Genomic DNA, 19,683 nt, shown 5'->3' with positions numbered 1-19,683 from the left:
GTGGGAAGTTTGTAAGAAACTGAACAGCGAAACACAGACGTTTTTGTTGTTTGACTTCTCCTGCATTAATTCATTCACATATTTTTTTTTTTTCAATCTCTGTCCTTTCCAGTGTCCTTCAGGCCATTCGGAAAACCATCTGTGACTGGGAGGGATCCAGAGAGCCACCCAATGACCCCTGTCTGAGGGGAGAGAAGGACCCTAAGGGAGGTTTTGATATTAAAGTGCCCCGCCGTGCCGTTGGACCTTCAAGCACACAGGTCAGTTATATGGAGGATGCTACTGATATGACAGGTTGCAGCTGTAACAGATTTCACTGTATACCAGAGAAACACAGTCAAACACACATCAGTGGAGAAACACACTCAAACACACACAGTGGAGAAACACACTCAAATGCACACAGTGGAGAAACACACTCAAACACATACAGTAAAGAAACAGACTCAAGCATACACAGCAGAGAAACACACATAGCACAGAAACACACTTAAACACACACAGTTGAAAAACACACTCAAACATACAGTAAAGAAACAGACTCAAACATACACAGCAGAGAAACACACATAGCACAGAAACACACTTAAACACACACAGTTGAAAAACACACTCAAACATACAGTAAAGAAACAGACTCAAACATACACAGCAGAGAAACGTACTCGACAACAACAGGGAAACACTTAAAAACACACAGTTGAGAAACACTCAAACACACAGCAGAGAAAAACACTAAAATATGCACAGCAGAGAAACACACTAAAAGACAAACAACATGGAAACGCACTCAAACACAGAGGAGAAACACACATTTAAAAGCACACAGAGGAGAAACATTTAAAAGCACACAGTGGAGAAACACACTCAGACACACACAGCAGAGAAACACACCCAAACACACACAGCAGAGAAACACCCACAGCAGAGAAACACACTCAAAGTCACACAGTGGAGAAACACACTCAAAGTCACACAGTGGAGAAACACACTCAAACACACACAGCAGAGAACACATTCAAACAAACACAGTGGAAAAAACATTCAGACCCACAGCCACAGACACACACAGTGTAGAAAGAGCAGACATAAGTGAAACTGATTTTACCCCTCTTAAATAACTAAATAAAATTAAAATGAGCAACATGAGGTTATTCTGAATACCCCCTAAATGAATACCGGATCAATCCCTCTCAGTAAGTAATTCAGCGCAAAAAAGCAGTTAGCATTAAGGCTAATGTGCTGCCAAGGCCAACATTTAGCATTACGGCTAACATTCTACAAGCCTACCAAGGCCAGGTTCTGTGTCTGTTAGTATAGTGGCTTGACTATTCTAACTATTCTGGCTTTTATGAAGTAGATTTAGATATCTAACTGGCCCTTTGCCTGTCAACAATTATTAGTAAGTAATCCATCTCAGAAACGCAGAACAAATACCCTCATCTAAAGAAATGAAATGTGTATGTAAATGTGCATGTGTAGTAGCCTGTGATCAATCATGTTTGTAATTCTGTTTATTATTTTCATTATTCTGCATTGCAACCCTATTTGATGATTTTTTTATTTGTGGAAATGAAGTTAATTTTTTTTTATCTGATCTGATTGTTTTCTTTTTATCCCTACCTGATGCTGCAGCTCTACATGGTGAGAACTATGCTGGAATCCCTGATAGCAGACAAGAGCGGCTCGAAGAAGACCCTGCGCAGCAGCCTGGACGGCCCCATCGTTCAGGCCATCGAGGATTTCCACAAGCAGTCCTTCTTCTACACCCATCTGCTCAACTTCAGCGGTGAGAAGGATCTCCCACAGATACACAGTTACATTTAATTGACTTTATATCCAGCTCTAAGTGCTGATCCCTGTAGCCGCCCTGCTGCTGAGTGTGTGCTCTCACAGTCTGTTTGCTGGTGCTGTAAAAGTGTCCTGATGGTGATGAATGTCTCGTGTCTGGTTGGTTCTCAGAGGCCCTGCAGCAGTGCTGTGACCTGTCTCAGCTGTGGTTCAGAGAGTTCTTCTTGGAGCTCACCATGGGTCGCCGCATCCAGTTCCCCATCGAGATGTCCATGCCCTGGATCCTCACTGACCACATCCTGGAAACCAAAGAGCCTTCGATGATGGAGTTAGTACAGCAGACACATATACATATAAAGCCATGCTTAAACCACAGATTACTGCACAGCAAATTCTGTTTTTTGGAATAAACTCCTTGAGAGTTAATATCAACTCATTTTAAGTGTTTATGCGTGACTATCGAATACACTCTATGACAGAGTTAAAGTAACTCTGGGAGTTGGCCTTGACTGTTGTGAGAGTCAAAATATTTATCCCATCTAGAGTAAGGTGTGTGTTATTAAACTACTATTATTAAAAAACATTGTAATATTTTAAAACCCTGGAACATTTAGGACTATACCAGAGGTTTTTCCCTTGCGTAGCAACTTTAATCCTGCTTTGCAGTTCTTAGTGCATTGGCAGCATTTGTCACGCTGAACAGTGCAGAAGATGGTAACTTGCTCTTATAGCCAACAACACATTGGCTAGGCAAACAACCATTATATAAAATATCATGGAATACCCCTGGAAGGTAGTCATGGTGGGCAGGACTACACACCGATGGTAAACTAGGATTGGGGGACACGCCCATTATAGAGTTCAGTCACGCTCCTCAACACCTTTGAATAAACTACGACGAAAGAGTTCCCCTCAACTCAACTTGTAGTTTAAGTTGGAGAATAAACTCACACAATTGAACAATTTCACACATTTTTGTTTAAGTCCAGATTTTTGAACTCCAGAAATTTACTGTGTGGGTACACTAATTTAGTGTTCGGAGTCTTGCACAAGAACTCTAATTGGTGTAGCACAGCATTCAGTCACCCAGACCTGGAATTGAACACCAGTCTCCCAGTGCACCACACCAACCACGTATTTACATTCTTGCTCCCATGCCAGACAGCTCTGACCAATCAGAGGAGACCACACGCTTGCATGGTTTATTGGTGAGCATTTTGGTGCTTTTAGCTTTTTGTCTGTGTGAAAACAAACCAAACCAGAGTAGAACCGGAGGAAAACAGTAACCCATGTGTGAGTGAACCATTTACCCATCTCCCATTGCGCTTCTGTCCCCAGCACTTACTGTTACAAATTAGATATTAGTCGACAACAAAACTAAATAATCAACATTGTCGATTTTATCGACTAATCGCTGCAACTCTACAGTAAAGTGCTCTAAGAAAACAAATGGTTGTTGGTTTAGATTATTATGTTTTTTTTTTTTTTTTTTAGGTAGTGTTTATTTCGTAACCATGTTTGATAATGTTTATAAAATAGGGCTGTCAACGCTAAATCGTTAATGCACGCCATTAATTTGAAATCAGCATATGTGATTTTTTTTTATGCAAATAAAACTTTTCCTCCCCCGCCCCCGCCCAACATGCAGATTCTTTTTTCTGGAGCAGTTCTCTTGTGGTAAGAACGTGATCTGGTCTCTATCAGACCCAGCAATCAAATATACTTATTTTAATTAAGCTAAACTGCTAATAAGGTGCTGTTCAATCTGATATATTAGCCAGATAATATACTGCTATAAACAAATGCTGTCTCTGCTGCACCTCCATGCTATTTACACACTAAGAGCACAGTATGTGCAGCGTTCACTGCTTGCAGTCACGCGACTCATTTAGGGCAGCACATTTTCAGCATTCTGTGTTCACACTGCAGAAATATATTGGTTTATTGGTGTGCATTTTAGTGTGTTTAGGTTTATGCCTGTGTGAAACCAAACCAAATCAAATAAACAAACTCATCAACTGATCCGGTTTTCTGAAAGTTTTCTGTAACCAGTTTATCATGCAGCGCCCCACGTTGGGTTTATCTCCTTTCAAACATACAAATATATACTAGTATTTTAATTGACACCACTAATATAAATATAATTGCATTTTACTTTTCTTACATTCATTCTTTTATTTACATTTAAATATCCACTATAAAAACTTGCGTCTTAAGAAGAAAGAAAAACAAGGGAGATTAATCACAGTTAATCACAGAATATTGTAATGATTAATCTGATTACATGTTTTAATCTTATACTTTTTTTGCTTTGTACTTTTTTCCAGGTATGTGTTGTATCCCCTGGATCTTTATAATGACAGTGGATACTACGCCCTCACCAAGTTCAAGAAGCAGTTTCTCTATGATGAGATAGAAGCTGAGGTAGAGTATTAATACTAGCATTAATACTATGATCTTCATAGTGACAATTTTTTCCATCAGTTTTGTGGATTGTGGTTAATCATATGATATAATATGATCATTGTGCTTCTTTGTTTAGGTGAATCTGTGTTTTGATCAGTTTGTCTACAAACTGGCTGATCAGATATTTGCGTACTACAAAGCGATGGCTGGAAGGTAAACCTTCATTACCGCTCTCTTATCCAAATGCCTGATCCTGTATCCAGCGTTTGTTTAACCCTTAAACCCTTAAATGTGTAATTAAATGTGTTGTGTTCTCAGTGTTCTCTTGGATAAGCGTTTCCGGGCGGAGTGTAAGAACTATGGTGTGATCATCCCGTATCCCCCCTCCAACCGCTACGAGACCCTGCTGAAACAGAGACACGTACAGGTACAGCACACAGCTTTTAATCAGCTGTTCTTTAAAAGTCAATTTTAAGTCAATTTTATTATTTAGAGCACATTTAAAAACCACAAGAGCCAAACAAAGTGCTGTACAATACAGAAGTATGAACAATTAAATGTATAAAATTAAACAATAAATAATGTGGTGTATCCAAGAGCAGCTGCTTTGAGGATCCTAGAACTCTTTGGGTTGAATATGGACGCATATTAACAGTAAATAGCACAATTTATTTGTTAAGGATGCAGCTCTAAGTGCTTTACAGCGCAAAGTTAAAATCAGATTTTAAGAAACTAGAATAAAATAAGTAGATAATAAACAATCCAAAAACAATTCAAAATAACAATGCATGAGAAACAACAATAAAAGATAAAACAATAATAGAATCATAACTAAAAGTGAGATTTTAGGGATTAAGGAATAAAAGATTGTATGTTATATTTGTATTTTTTGTATGTGTGTGTGTGTGTGTTGTGACAGCTCCTGGGTCGCTCCATTGACCTGAACAGGCTGATCACCCAGAGGATCTCTGCAGCCATGTACAAGTCCTTGGACCAGGCCATCAGCCGCTTTGAGAGTGAAGACCTCACCTCCATAGTGGTAAAAAAAAAACTACCTAAATAAAGCTACTTGGACGTGTCTAACGCTTCTAAGCAGAGTAAACTGAGCTGCTCGTTCACACTGTGAAGGAGCTCCAGCAGCTCATTTACAGGAAGAGCAATGTTATTTTATTTAGTATTCTGTTTATTATTAATGCTGATGTCTGTCTAGGTTGTATTCAGTCAGTGGTGCACCTGTGTTTTCTGTTGCCAAGATAGCAATACACCATTAATTTACCTGAACACACCTCACTTCCAGATCACCACGTCTATTGGTGTAGACATATTCACAAGCACTCTTGCTATTTTAAAGACGCAGACAGAAAGAGTGAAAATAGACTATTAGCAGGGTGTAAGATAGCAATGAGCACCAGGATGTAAGATAGGCCCCTTAATCTGAATCTGGATTGTCATAAGCATTATCAGAGATTTATTTTAAGCTTTTGTCTTCAAATTGCATTACATATATTTGTAGTTTGAGTAAGATGTAAAATGTGGAGGATTTTTGGACTTCAACTAATAAATGAATGAATTATGAATAATTCTGCATTAAATACACTTGTATGTTAGTCTTACAATTTATTTGAATTCAGATTAATTCATCACTTCTCCACTACAGAGGTTTTGGTTTCTGATCTTGTCTTCAACTCTTTTTAAGTCATGAAGATGATTTTGATTTAGGCCGTGTACCTCCAGGATTTTCTCATCTGCATTGTCTATGTCTGCATGTTTTAGGAGCTGGAGTGGCTTCTGGAGATAAACAGACTGACCCATCGGTTGCTGTCCAAACACATGACCCTGGACAGTTTTGATGCCATGTTCCGGGAGGCCAATCACAACGTGTCGGCGCCGTACGGCCGCATCACACTACACGTCTTCTGGGAGCTCAACTTTGACTTTCTGCCAAACTACTGCTACAACGGCTCCACCAACAGGTCAGTGTGAAAACGCTGGAGATGTGGATCATGTTTATAAAGTATAAAGCATGTATAAGTTCATATTGTTTTATTTTAATGTATTTTTATATATATTTTATCTGTGTATTAGATTTGTGCGCACAGCGATTCCCTTTACCCAGGAGCCTCAGAGGGATAAGCCTGCCAATGTTCAGCCTTACTACCTGTATGGCTCTAAGGTGTGTATTAACACTGTCAGAACTGCCATATCTACTTGTTAAACAGTTTTTTATGCTAAATGTATAAAAAGAATGCTGTAGTGATAAGGTATATAAGGATACAGGTTAGGATTGTATCTAAATTAACATTTGGTTTTTATTCATTTTCCCTGTAAATGCTGAGTAATGTGTAGCCTCGTATCTAAAAACATTCTTAAAATTCAGAGCGTTTCCCAAAAACCTTTGTACGTTATGTAGTTCTTAAGCTCTGTCTTAACCTATAAGAATTCAGACCCACTCGTAAAGTTTTATGAATGTCCTTTTTCGTAATTCCACCTAAAGAACAGCAGGTCCACCAAACTTCCTTTAAAAAAAGGACAGATGCACTGGAAAATGCACATTTATATGTTTATATATCACATATTTTCTTGTTGGATAGTGATATATTTTAATCCCTGGTTTAACACCAGATCGCCGTAGACAATCATTTGACTTATTATTGAAACAATGATCTAAACACCTGTGTAAGAAGATGCCTCGTTAACAATTAATTATTAAATTAATACTACAAAGCACCAAAATATAAAATACATAAAAAGTAAAAAAAAAAAAAAGTATAGAATTTATAAAATTTAAAATAAAGAAAAAAATTATAGTAAAATTTAATCATAAAATGAAATAAACATAATAAGAAATTATAAAGTAAATAACTAAAAAAAAATAAAAATAATAAAAATAAAAGTAATAAGAGAAAAGATAAACTCCATTAAAACATTCACAGACTTTCTGATGGTGATTAGATCTCAGTGAGCTGAGCTTCACCGTTTCCTGTAGTGAATTCCAGCTCACTGCTGCTCTTATCATGTAGTCTGCAGTGGTTAGTACTGCAAGGGTCACCAGTAATAAATCTTAGAGCAGAACACATCATTTTGGTTATTAGGACACATTGTACTTATGAAGGTTATTTAAATGGTAAAACTATCCTTGTGTTTTAACCAGTGCTTTTCTCTGCTCTTCAGCCTCTGAACATCGCATACTCCCACATCTACAGCTCCTACAGGAACTTCGTGGGTCCCCCGCATTTCAAAACCATCTGCCGTCTGCTTGGATACCAGGGCATCGCTGTGGTGATGGAGGAGCTGCTGAAGATTGTAAAGAGTTTGGTAATGCTGATTATTAATGCCCATCTGCTTTAGCAGGGTTTTCTCTCTCTGTGCTGTAGGTTTGTGTTTCTGTTCATGTGCAGCGTACTTTGAACACAAATATGTATGTGTATATATATATATATATATATATATATATATTTACGTATACAGTACCGTTCATGCTGTATGACCCAGACAATCTGTTTTTTATTTTCTGTTTATCTTATCAGTGAGTTTAATACTGCAGTTCTTCGCCTTTCGGACCTCTAATTCTAATTCTCTTCGCTGCTGAAACTGAGACTTAGTCCAATTATTGTAATCTGAGCTAAAGGCTAAAGCTGCTGTTTCCATGTGGGTCAGCCAGACGTCTTCCTGTAGCAGTTTTCTCCAGTTTCCTAGAGTCTTTTAAAGGTGTAGAAACAGTACTCACCGCTCTCTGGCTTCATCTGTAATTTCTCTAAAGGAAAGACTTCTTCTTTTAATAGTTACAGAACTCTCTGTGTTTCTCTGAGTATTTTTCTAGTTATTATTATGATGAAAGTGTGAATGTGCTAGAAGTGTGTAAATGCTGCAATAGAGAGGAACAGCAGTAACACCATCTGTTCCAGCACTGCTTTACTACAGACTAAGACTTTTGAAATTGCCATTTTTTTAAAAAACATTTCCAAACCTCAGTTTATTTCCAGTGCCACAGATCAGTTGTAAACTGTTAATAAATAGTCTTTAGTTAATTTGTTTTTTTTTTTCTTTTTAAACTGCATTTTGGACCTGTAGAGCTTAAATGGTAATAATAATGAGAAAAAAATGAGGTGTTCTAATACTTTTGACCTGTAGTGTACAGTACATATGTCTGTATATAAATCTATATCTTTAACTGTAAGTTTAATAAATAGAACCAGTGCTGTATAATCACTGTTCTCTGTCCTGTATTGATTTGGTCTGTAGCTGCAGGGCACTATTCTGCAGTATGTGAAGACTCTGATAGAGGTGATGCCGAAGATCTGCCGGCTGCCTCGTCACGAGTATGGATCACCAGGTGAGATCATCACGATTTTGTGCAATATTAACACTGCAGGATGTTCAGTGTCATGTAAGGCAAATCAATTAAACATTCATTCAATTAATCAATTAATAAACCTTTATTTTCATGTGGTAATACATTGAGTGTAACCCTCATTTTCAGCCAAGCATTTACAACTTAAAGGGATTGAAATATTAAGTATTTAATCAGGTGAGCTAAAATAAGGAACTTCACAAACAAAACAATTACAATTAAATGGTAAAAGCTTAAAAAAAAACAAGCAAACTATATAAGATTAAGTTATAAAGAAATAATAAAATTGAGAATAAAAGGATAGGTGGACTGGCTTAAATGTAAAGCAATAAAATAAAGAGATGAATAATTAGAATAATAAAATATATAAAATACATTAAAAATGTTACAGAAATAAATAAAAAGATAAAATAAATGAAAAAAAAAAAGGGTAAATGAAACCAAACATGACATGCTGCAGGTTTGTTTGATACAAAAGGAAATTTATTTCAAAACATTGTTCATATTTCCCATGTTAGAACAACCAGATATAGATTACAGGCCCTATTTAGCAATCTTTATGTGATATGTTCATGTGTCTTTGCTATCATAACGACAGGAAAAGTACGCCTTGCATGGCTTGAAGTACGCACAAGCTGTGTGCTAATTCTCTTAATTAATCAGGGGTGTGTTTTGGGCGTAAAGTTTAATAAACCAATCAGTTTGTTGATTGCTATTACCTTTGAAAGCCGGGTGTGCTCTGACATTGGCAGATTGCTATTTTAGTGGTGCAGCTACCTGGACGTGTACAACCCTGCTTAGCAGAGGAAACTGACCTGCTCGTTCATACAGTGAAGGTGTGACAACAGGTTATGTACGAAAACAATCTTAATTTAAAATGTGTGCATAATAAGGGGGGAACGTCTGAATGTTGACGTCTGTCTAGGTTGTTGTCAGTCAGTGGTGCACCTGTGTTTTCTGTTGCTAAGATAGCAATATGCCAGAAATTTACCTAAACACACCTAAGTTTCAGACTGTTGATGGAGTGTAAGATAACAATGAGCATCATAATGTGGCTTGCTTTTTTTTTCAGGTATTCTGGAGTTCTTTCACCACCAGCTAAAGGACATTATTGAGTACGCTGAGCTGAAGACAGACGTTTTTCAGAGTCTGCGGGAGGTCGGCAACGCCATCCTCTTCTGCCTCCTGATAGAGCAAGCTCTGGTAAGTGCCTACACTTTATCTACCTTTATCTCTCTCTCTCTCTCTCTCTCTCTCTCTCTCTCTCTCTCTCTTTCTCTCTCTCTCTCTATCAGGGGCTGGGATAACTGTTCTTTACAGTGCCGTTTTTTCCTGCGTCAAATTCCTGAATTTTTCTTTTCTTGCTGACTCTTAATTTTTATAATAGGTGTTTTCTCTAACTGTGTGGCTTAATACAACTAAATCTAATTCTTACATCTTTTATATACAGTATTTGCCTAATGAACTCATAACATAACATATTTTCATGATTGCTTCAGTCTGCTGTGTGTAAATCCTTCAGTGTTAAAACTATGTTCCATGCTTTACACTGAAATTGTCTGGTTGTAAGATGGAAGAGTTTGACTGGTTTATACTGTACCAGTCAAAAGTTTGGACACACCTTCTCATTCAATGTTTTTATTTTATTTAATTTCTACATTGTAGATTAATATTAAAGGCATGAAAACAATAAAGCGTCCCATAGAGAATTACCTAGCAAACTGTAAAAAAGTGTTAGTCCTCCACATTAATCCCCTGATCTAAACCTGATGAACTGAGATGGTGATTTGAGGTGATTTAATTGGGATGAGCTGGAGCATCACAGCCTGAAGGAAAAGCAGCAGCTATTGTTCAGCACCTCCAGGAACTCCTTCCGTCAAGATGCTGAGAGAACTATTCCAGGTGATTTTCCCTCATGAAGACACTGAGAATAAAATATCACCAAGAGTCTGCAGATCTGTCCTCAGTGTAGTCTTCAATATTAAATTTACAATGGAGGAAACAATCATAAAAAGAAGGAAAACAGATAAAATGAGAGGAAGTATGTCCAAACTTTTTACTGGTGTTTTTAGGGATGCACTATGGTTGAACACTGAATAACAAAACACATTTTTTTAATGTATTTATTTTGCAAATTAATCACCATTGCATAAATTAAAAGCCTAAATTTTATTTAAGTTATACAATTTAAAACAGAGATTTTGCAATAAGGTCATTTTATGGTTGCCAGATATTCGGTGTGTCCCTAATATTTTGAATGGACAGTATTTCCATGATATTTATGACCATGATGAAGCAGTTGGATGTAATACTAATGATTGCCATTCAGGATATAGTGTTCAATGGGTCAGACTGGATTGGAGTATACAGTATATGAGGGTATATGTGTGTGTGTGTGTGTGGTTGGTTCATTGCTGTGTGTATGCCAATGTCTCTACATGTGGGTAGAGGATAGTGCTGCCATCTGCCTCTAAAACGCAACTTTATTTCTCATTACACGCTGGCAACTACAACAGGTGGTAAGGAATTAGGTCTAACTCACGTAACAGAACCTCACTCAGATCAGTAGCACACTGTCGCTGGTCGCTCTACTCTTTCTGTTCTTCTCTTCTTACTCACTCCGGTGCTCTGTGCTGCCATGGATTCAAAGATACAAAGAGCAGAATGCTTATATAAGTAGGGTCGTCCCAGATCTGATCGTGTGATTGGAAATCGGAAGTCAAAGGATCTCAATCGAGTGAAAAGATCTGGATTACTGATATATCAAAAATGTGACTTTTCACTGTCTCGTTGATGAATGCCCTTAGAGAGCACTTCAGTTTCTGAATCAGTTTCTCTGATTTTGCTATTTATAGGTTTATGTTTGAGTAAAATGAACATTGTTGTTTTATTCTATAAACTACAGACAACATTTCTCCCAAATTCCAAATAAAAATATTGTCATTTAGAACATTTATTTGCAGAAAATGAGAAATGGCTGTAATAACAAAAAAGATGCAGAGCTTTCAGACCTCAAATAATGCAAAGAAAACAAGATCATATTCATAAAGTTTTAAGAGTTCAGAAATCAATATTTGGTGGAATAAACCATCACAGTTTTTAATCACAGTTTTTTGTGCATCTTGGCATCATGTTCTCCTCCACCAGTCTTACCCATTGCTTTTGGATAACTTTATGCCTTTACTACTGGTGCAAAAAATCAGGCAGTTCAGTTTGGTTTGATGGCTTCCTCTTGATTATATTTCAGAGGTTTTCAATTTGGTAAAATCAAAGAAGTTTTTAAGTGGTCTTTTATTTTTTTCAAGAGCTGTATATGCAGCTACACTAGTCAATATTTCTCTGTATTTTTCTCTATATTTTTTAAATAAATAAAAAGAAAAATAAACCTTAATGGACAACTTTTTACTGCATTGCCAAAGTATCAAATCAAAACTCGGTATCGACAGATACTCAAAATCAAATGACTCGGATTCAGAGGCAAAAAAAAAGTGATCACACCCTTACATATAAGTCAATAATCAGATTATCCTTCCTCCAAGTCTTCTGCATCCATGGCAGTATAGGAGCCACCGTCTGGCTGCTCGTGATGTCCTGTACTGATGCACATCTGCTTTCATGCACTTCTATTCTCTTCTAATCTACTCGACTCTTCTGATGCCTGTCTTTTATTTCTTCCTTTCTTTTCTAAACGTGTCTTCTTTTCCGAAGCATTCTGAATGTGTGGGTCGATCATTGCACGCTGATCTATCATTGACATTGTTCTCGTCAGGGTGCGAGCCCACTCGTTGCTTGGGTTATTACTGTGTTTGAAGTGATATGTCAAATCAAATCAGTGTACACCTCATTTCACTGAGTATTTTATAGAGATATATAACAGCATGTATCGCACCTTTCTTATAGAGCTAAATGTCAGCAGTTTTGTGAACTTTTACAAGTAGGATTTCTCTATAAACATCTAATCTCATCAAAAAAATACACTATACTGTATTTACTGATATAGTATCCTGCGCTGGCCTCCATATATCTGTATAATAATAGTTTTCACTAGTCCCACTTATTGACTATTTACTTTATGAAGTTAATAATAATAATAATAATAATAATAATAATAATAATAATAATAATAATAAACTTTATATATATAGCACCTTTCATACATTAAAATGCAGCTCAAAGTGCTGTACATAGAAAAAAGGCAGTCAAAACACTAATAAAAAAAGGAAAATGGAAAAGGAAAAAACAGTAAAATTAAAAATAAAAGGAACATTTGGATAAGATGTAATAGAAAACAAAATAATATAAAATAAAAATTATAAAACTGTAAAAGGACAAAAAAAATAATAATAATAAAATAAAAATTCGAAAAGATTGTGACTGTGAAATAAAACAATTAAAACATAAAACAAATGAATTGATTATTAAAACAAATAGTTTTATAGTTAACCTATAAAGATGTGGCTATTAAAGGTGTGCCATTTTGTATCGTACACAATAATATCTTATATAATATGTTACACAATAAAAAAAAAATGTCATTCACATCACATGTGGTACATGAGGCAGAACAAAATTGTATTCTCACAGTTTAGTTACACCCAAAGAGCAATTATTAAATACATAAATATAAAGATAAAATAAAAAAAAATAGAATAAAATACAAAAAGTCCAGAAATGTGCTATAGCAGCATGGATACATGTGAATGAAGAGCAGTAAGTGTCTTAGATACTAAACAGTCTATTTTTTATTATGTTTTATGTGTTATTTATTGTATTTAAAAGATACTACACTTTAGTTTTGTGTTAGTTTTCTGTTTTTACATTGCTTCATTTTTGCTACAGTTTTTATTTTGTTAACTATAATCATTTTTAACAAAATCAAGGTATTTTATTGAAGTTATACAAATCTTATGTTTATTCTTAAAATATAAAAGAAAAAGACAAAAAATATCCTGAGATATCAGGATATTATTTTAGGGCTTTATCGTCGACCCCTAGTGAGCATTATAAATAGCAATATAAAGCTATAATAACAATAACAATAACATAATAATAAAATATCACAAAACTGTCTCACAAATCAAAATAGGTGTTATTTTGCATTTATTAATTCATATTAACTCTCATTTAGGCCTATTTTCTGTGTCATATTTAACAAAACTTCATCATATTTTCACATCACCTATTAATTATAGTAAAATCTGTGTAACTTCCTCCAGTTTTCGGCTCGTCCAGCTGAGAGTTATGGACCAAACGGCCTTTCATTCTCTCATACATCCCACATCGTCGTATTAATATTATATTTAATATGAATGACTCGTCTTTTGTTTGCACTGCTGTGAGTGTGTGTGTGTGTGTGAGTGTACAGAGTGAGTGTTTATTCGTTTTTGTTTGTTAAACAGTTTTATTGCTTATTAAATTCTTATTTTTTCTGCCTGTTTGTTTAACTTTAGTCCCAGGAAGAAGTTTGTGACTTGCTTCACGCTGCCCCGTTTCAGAACATCCTCCCCAGAGTCTACATTAAAGGTGAAAGACGTTGTTCCGGGATGATGTATAGCTGAGTTATTACACTCTGCTGGTGGTGAGATGAGTGTAAATGGGGGTAGATGCTGATGCTGAGCTTTAATGCTGTGCTGCTGTTTGGTCTGTAGAGGGCGAGAGGCTGGAGGTGAGGATGAAGAGGCTGGAGGCGAAGTACGCTCCTCTGCACCTGGTTCCTCTCATTGAGAGGCTTGGGACTCCACAGGTAGGGCTGATTTATGGTTTGTAAATTTTTGTTATTTATTGTATTTAAAATATGCTACACTTTACTTAAAGCTGAAGTCAGTAAATTTTGTGATTTGGGGGATTTCTCAGGTGAGAATGGGTAATTGCACCGAGGATGCGGAAGAGTAATTTTAAAATTGTTTCAGTTTACATTTTTAAAAATTCTGTCCAACCCGGCCCGAGCCCGTGCACGTTCTACTTGAGCCCGACCCACCAAATAAGCTTGTATTACAAGCCTGAGCCCGATTTAAACCCAACATTTTTTTAGCAAGAGAGCTTTAAAACTGAACTTTAAAAACAAAAACGGGCTCTTTGAATGAGTGAAATCTGTTTAGAAAGATGTTATTTAATATTACAACACTAAAGAAGCATAGACCAATTATTAAAGAAAAATTATTAAATTAGACTATAGGAATGATGTCTGAATGACTTTTCTGTAATCTAATATAATTTAATATTCTTTAAGAACATAAAATACTTTCTAAACAAACAAACATTTTTATATTGAGCTTATAGCCTACGTACAAAAAACAATGTAAATAAAAAACAAAAACTACCTCAAAACTAAAGTATAGCAAAATTAAAATCAGAAGCATTTCTGAGTGGAGAAGGAATAAAATATAGTGTTTAATGGTACCAGTGTGCTGAAACAACCATCCCTGCGAAGTCTAATATATTAATTCTAAAAACTTGGGTTTCGGGTTGCTTTTTGCGGGAGTTCTTCTTCTGGCCACGTCACAGGTCTTTAGGTACTTACGCCACACGTACAGCCTCTAAAAGAGGATTCGGCCCAGTTTTACTGAACACGAGCGGCTGGTGGAGCAATGGAGACTTCAGAGGAGGAAACTCAGACCTCAGTAGTTCATTCACTCATAGTAAAATTAAAGAAACGAAGGAGTGAATCATCAGACTGAGCGCTCTCTCTCTCTCTCTCTCTCTGACTGAACATAACCTGGAATCGGATTCATCCGCTCTGAAAGGAGACCGCATCACACCTGCCCAGTTAAAAATGATTCTTCCTCATGCTTGGTGCAATTACCCATTCTCTCCAGAGAGGCACTAAATCCCCCAAATCCAAAAACGGACATCAGCCATAACAAAATCAGAGTAAAATAAAGTTACTGTTGAGAAAATAGACAAACATTTGGGCTCATTATGTTCTTTTGATCACGTGTTCATGTCTCTTTCTCTATCCGACAGCAAATCGCCATCGCGCGAGAGGGAGACTTACTGACGAAGGAGCGTCTGTGCTGCGGTCTGTCGATGTTCGAGGTCATCCTCACGCGCATCCGCAGCTTCCTGCAGGACAGCGTGTGGCGCGGCCCTCCGCCCACCAACGGCGTCATGCACGTGGACGAGTGCATGGAGTTCCACCGGCTCTGGAGCGCCATGCAGTTTGTGTACTGCATCCCTGTGGGCACGCACGAGTTCACCGCAGAGTACGTTATTACCGCTAGCATGATTAGCATAATGCTAATCCTGCCCCCCATTATGTCTTGTATTGTATCTGTGTATTCTGAGTGTGTTTAAGTTAAAGTGATGGTTTTTTTGGTTGTGTGTGTTTAGGCAGTGTTTTGGGGATGGACTGAACTGGGCTGGCTGTGCCATCATTGTGCTGTTGGGACAGCAGCGGCGCTTCGATCTCTTCGATTTCTGCTACCACCTCCTCAAGGTCCAGAGACAGGACGGCAAGGATGAGATCATCAAGAATGTGGTGGGTTTGCTCTCTCTGAGCCTCTGAAAATGAATTGTGGGGTAATGTGGCTGTATTTACAGTGCGTTTTTGTATTTGCAGAGTTTTGACACCATATATTACAGTTAATTAAACACATCAGAAAGGTTTTTGTAGTCCAAAAGTAATAAAAGATATTGTCCTGTATTTTTAAAACATTTTTAAACTGTACAATTTAAACCATAGCTTAATAGAAGAGTTAAATCTGGTGCTAGAGGGGTTAAAACGTGAATATTAATGCTTAACAATGTCACATGTATTATTTATATAAAAATGTATCATTTTCTTTGTTTAAAAGAAGTTGGATGCGCTGTTTTTGGGGCTTTGGGCTGACTGAGCCCACAATTACGTTTTTCAGTTTTGTTTTTCTATCACAAAAACTGATATGTAGTTTATACTGTATTTTTCAGACTATAATGCGCAATCTGTGAGTTAATCTACATACATTTCTCTCCTAAAAACATTTATTTGGGTGCGTAAAGCGCTTAGATTTCCATTATTTTTACATAAATGGCTGATAATAGATTATTACTCTATTAGTAATACTCTATTACTCCATGAGTCTCCTGACAATAGTAGCCGTAATGCTGCAACAATCCATCAAGAGGCTTTGTAGCTTACCAAAGTCATGCTAAAACATTTTGACAGATTTTTGAGCGCTGTAAACACAACCGTAATTCATAAATAAGGAGCACCAGATTATAAGACGCACTGTCAATTTTTGAGAAAATTAAAAAATAAATAAATAACATTTCCCACTTGAGTTGTATGATTAATTTTAGTTTTATCATTATTTGCAATAAACACAGCTGTGATAAATCCTTAAATTAAAAGTAACCTCAATATGCATTACTCACATGCAGCAAGAGAGGGAGCTCTTTACACTGCAGATTGTACTCACGTGACGTAACAAAACTGGAGGTAGAGTGAGGTAGAGGTCGATTTAGGCTTCAAAATGAGAAAATGCTCTTTAAAATGCTCTTGTTCGAAGCTAGTCTCAGTAGCGGTCTTTATACTTGTCGTCAGAGTTGTGTTCGATGTGTGATTTCCCTTTTCTTATTCTTTGTTTCCAGCCCCTGAAGAAGATGGCGGACCGCATCCGAAAGTATCAGATCCTCAACAACGAGATCTTCGCCATCCTCAACAAGTACATGAAGGCTGTAGAGACGGACAGTTCCACAGTAGAGCATGTTCGCTGCTTCCAGCCTCCTATACACCAGTCCCTCGCCACCACATGTTAAAAAAACACGCCTGCCACTGCCCCGCCTTCCTCTGGTGGGCGTCGGTTTGTGCTAACGCGAGCCCTTTGAAAGCTGAAGGTCCTTTACAAGCATTTTTCAACCACTTTTCTTCAGTGGCAGACATACCTCCTGCACACCTGTCCCAACATTAGATCCTTAAGTGATTGGTCAGCTCGGTCTGTATCAGCTGTCCTCTGAGCCTTCAGTCTCTGCATTCAATAACCTGTAATAAAAGTCCTTAGAGATCAGGATCTTTCTGAATCCATTAAAAACACGTGCAAAAACGGTACAAGACGAATAAAAAAAAAAGAATAGCATTTATGTTTGAGTCGAAATGAAAGAAAATACGTAAATATTACTATTAAATTAACCAGAGCGGATATACTAGTTGATATTGTGAATTTTATTATTTTATTACTTTTGTTATTTCTGTAAAGTTTCACAGCCAGACTCACTGATCTCAAATGAGCCTTAAGCCCTGTTTGGATGGGATTAGTTTAACATGAGGAGGTGTAGTAGTGTAATTTTACTAAAAGACATCTGTAAAATTTATGAGTGATAAGAAATCGGGACATAATTAACTGAGATGGGAGTAGCTACTCGATTTACACACTTAGAATCAGTTCACTCATAGCCATTTCTGCAGTGCTACCAGGAAGACCAGCCTTATATCTGCTTAAATGGAGAGAGACCAAAATAGTCTCAATCTTAACAGTTTGTAGTGTTTGGATTCATAATGCTGCACTTGCGCTGGTCTCTTTATATCAGCATGTCTTTTGGATTTGATTGTTGTAAGTTGTTTAAAATCTGAAATTTACCACAGATTTAAAAAAAAAAACGCCTCTTCAAGAGCCTCTATACTTGAGAAAAAGTTTTTTATTTGCCAAAAATGTATTCACACAAGATTAATATAACCCAAGGTTGTTTTTATGGCTCATAAATCTCTGAGAAACTTAATAATAATAGTCACATTAATAATTAGTAACAATTACAATATCTCAGCTTCTAATATAAAACTACTTCCATCCCAACAGGGCTGTATATATTTTTTTCTCTTGTTTGTGATGATTTTTTCTTTTTTGCATGCAACCCCACTCCCTCCAAACCCCACCCACTCCTTTAAACCCCACCCACATCTTCAAAAATCTTCTCAACAGTTTATGTATCCACATCTTCACTCAACAGTCCACATAATGCCCAAAAATCCACCGACAAGCAGCAAAAAACAGAAAGTCAGTTCACAGACACTAAACTTTATTTATCAGCCTTCACATTTCTTCAATACCCAGCGATTCGTTTCCTCATCTCTCTGCTTCATAGAATCATTTTTACCTCCATCTTTTCTACCTTCTGCCTAAAAATTCCATTGTAAATGTCGCTGTTGGACAAAGTGAAGTATTGAGCGTGGTACTTGTTCTTTTCTATTATTACGTAAAATATGTATACTCAGTATTTGCCTCAACTATGGAAAAGAAGCCCCGTCTCTGGTTGCACTTAGTACCATCTCAGTTTCTGGACTGCTTGTTTTAATTATGTTTTAGTTTTTACGTTTTAAATACACAGCGTGTGCTTTAAAACAGTGGAGCTCTTAATTGTGAACTCGCTAAATCTTAATTTCGAGGAAAATGAAGGACGTTTTTTATTGGATACCTCTTTGTTGTTTGTTGTTTATCACTGTATCAGCCTGAGCACAACACAGACTCCGTGAGGAGAGGCCACTCCTGGTTTTATTTAAGGGAAAAATCCACTATAAATACGCCACTGTTTCGGAAAAGTTTCGGAAATGTTTCAGAGATGAGCTGGACGAAAGCTCAGCATTCCTGTTCACACAGTACAGTGTGTTATTGATTATATTATAACAGTGTTATTGGAAAAAGAAGTGAGTAAAAAACATTCTACCCCCTTTGTTCTGTATATAAAGGCAATTATAAGAAAGCTACTGTTACTGTGAGTGGATCCTCATCAATTATTCATCTCATTAACTCTTCTTTTTCTTATTTTTTTGTTTTTTGTTTTGTTCAGAATCTCTTTTCTTTATGTTTTAAGCTAATAGTAAATCACTGGACTGGTTTCTCTGGGTTTTTCTCACTCCTTCAAAACGAAAGGTTTTCTTTGTTAATGAAAACTGGAAACCGATGAAAACAACGACGTGAATTCTGAGGCTTTGTTTTTAAACCCTAGCATGACGGGTGTAACTTATTATTATTGTCATCCTGGATCTTATTGTGACATGGATTTTTGTTCATATTGTTGTACAAGTGATCATGTTTTGAAATACGAGAAAAAAATAAAAAAACAACAGAAAGTAATATGATGTACAACAACAAACGGTTCTACTACAAAAGGAAGAATTGAGAATTATGTTGTATTTCCATGAAATAAAAAAAGATCTAACTGAC

The 19,683-nt window shown here is 36.6% G+C and overlaps 1 protein-coding gene across 2 annotated transcripts in view; it reads left to right on the top strand.

Moving 5' to 3' along the window:
- cyfip2 (cytoplasmic FMR1 interacting protein 2) overlaps positions 1-19,683 on the top strand; it is a 46,953-nt gene extending 27,270 nt beyond the window's left edge. Inside the window, exons 13-29 of one of the 2 annotated variants that reach the window (XM_007254444.4) lie at positions 113-260; positions 1,636-1,789; positions 1,963-2,119; positions 4,119-4,215; positions 4,334-4,410; positions 4,516-4,624; positions 5,117-5,236; positions 5,971-6,170; positions 6,283-6,370; positions 7,369-7,512; positions 8,440-8,530; positions 9,621-9,751; positions 13,999-14,071; positions 14,197-14,291; positions 15,512-15,750; positions 15,878-16,025; positions 17,117-19,683. In XM_007254444.4, coding sequence (XP_007254506.2) covers positions 113-260; positions 1,636-1,789; positions 1,963-2,119; positions 4,119-4,215; positions 4,334-4,410; positions 4,516-4,624; positions 5,117-5,236; positions 5,971-6,170; positions 6,283-6,370; positions 7,369-7,512; positions 8,440-8,530; positions 9,621-9,751; positions 13,999-14,071; positions 14,197-14,291; positions 15,512-15,750; positions 15,878-16,025; positions 17,117-17,284 — 2,239 coding nt within the window. In that variant the 3' untranslated portion in view covers positions 17,285-19,683. Of the gene's footprint in view, positions 1-112; positions 261-1,635; positions 1,790-1,962; positions 2,120-4,118; positions 4,216-4,333; positions 4,411-4,515; positions 4,625-5,116; positions 5,237-5,970; positions 6,171-6,282; positions 6,371-7,368; positions 7,513-8,439; positions 8,531-9,620; positions 9,752-11,064; positions 13,593-13,998; positions 14,072-14,196; positions 14,292-15,511; positions 15,751-15,877; positions 16,026-17,116 lie in introns of those variants that run through there. The other variant, XM_049483880.1, reaches the window with a different exon arrangement.

Source organism: Astyanax mexicanus, chromosome 10 (genome assembly GCF_023375975.1).
Source record: "Astyanax mexicanus isolate ESR-SI-001 chromosome 10, AstMex3_surface, whole genome shotgun sequence".
NCBI lineage: Eukaryota > Metazoa > Chordata > Actinopteri > Characiformes > Acestrorhamphidae > Astyanax > Astyanax mexicanus.
Note: the sequence above shows the minus strand (reverse complement) of the source record. Positions and strands in the feature narration are given on the sequence as shown.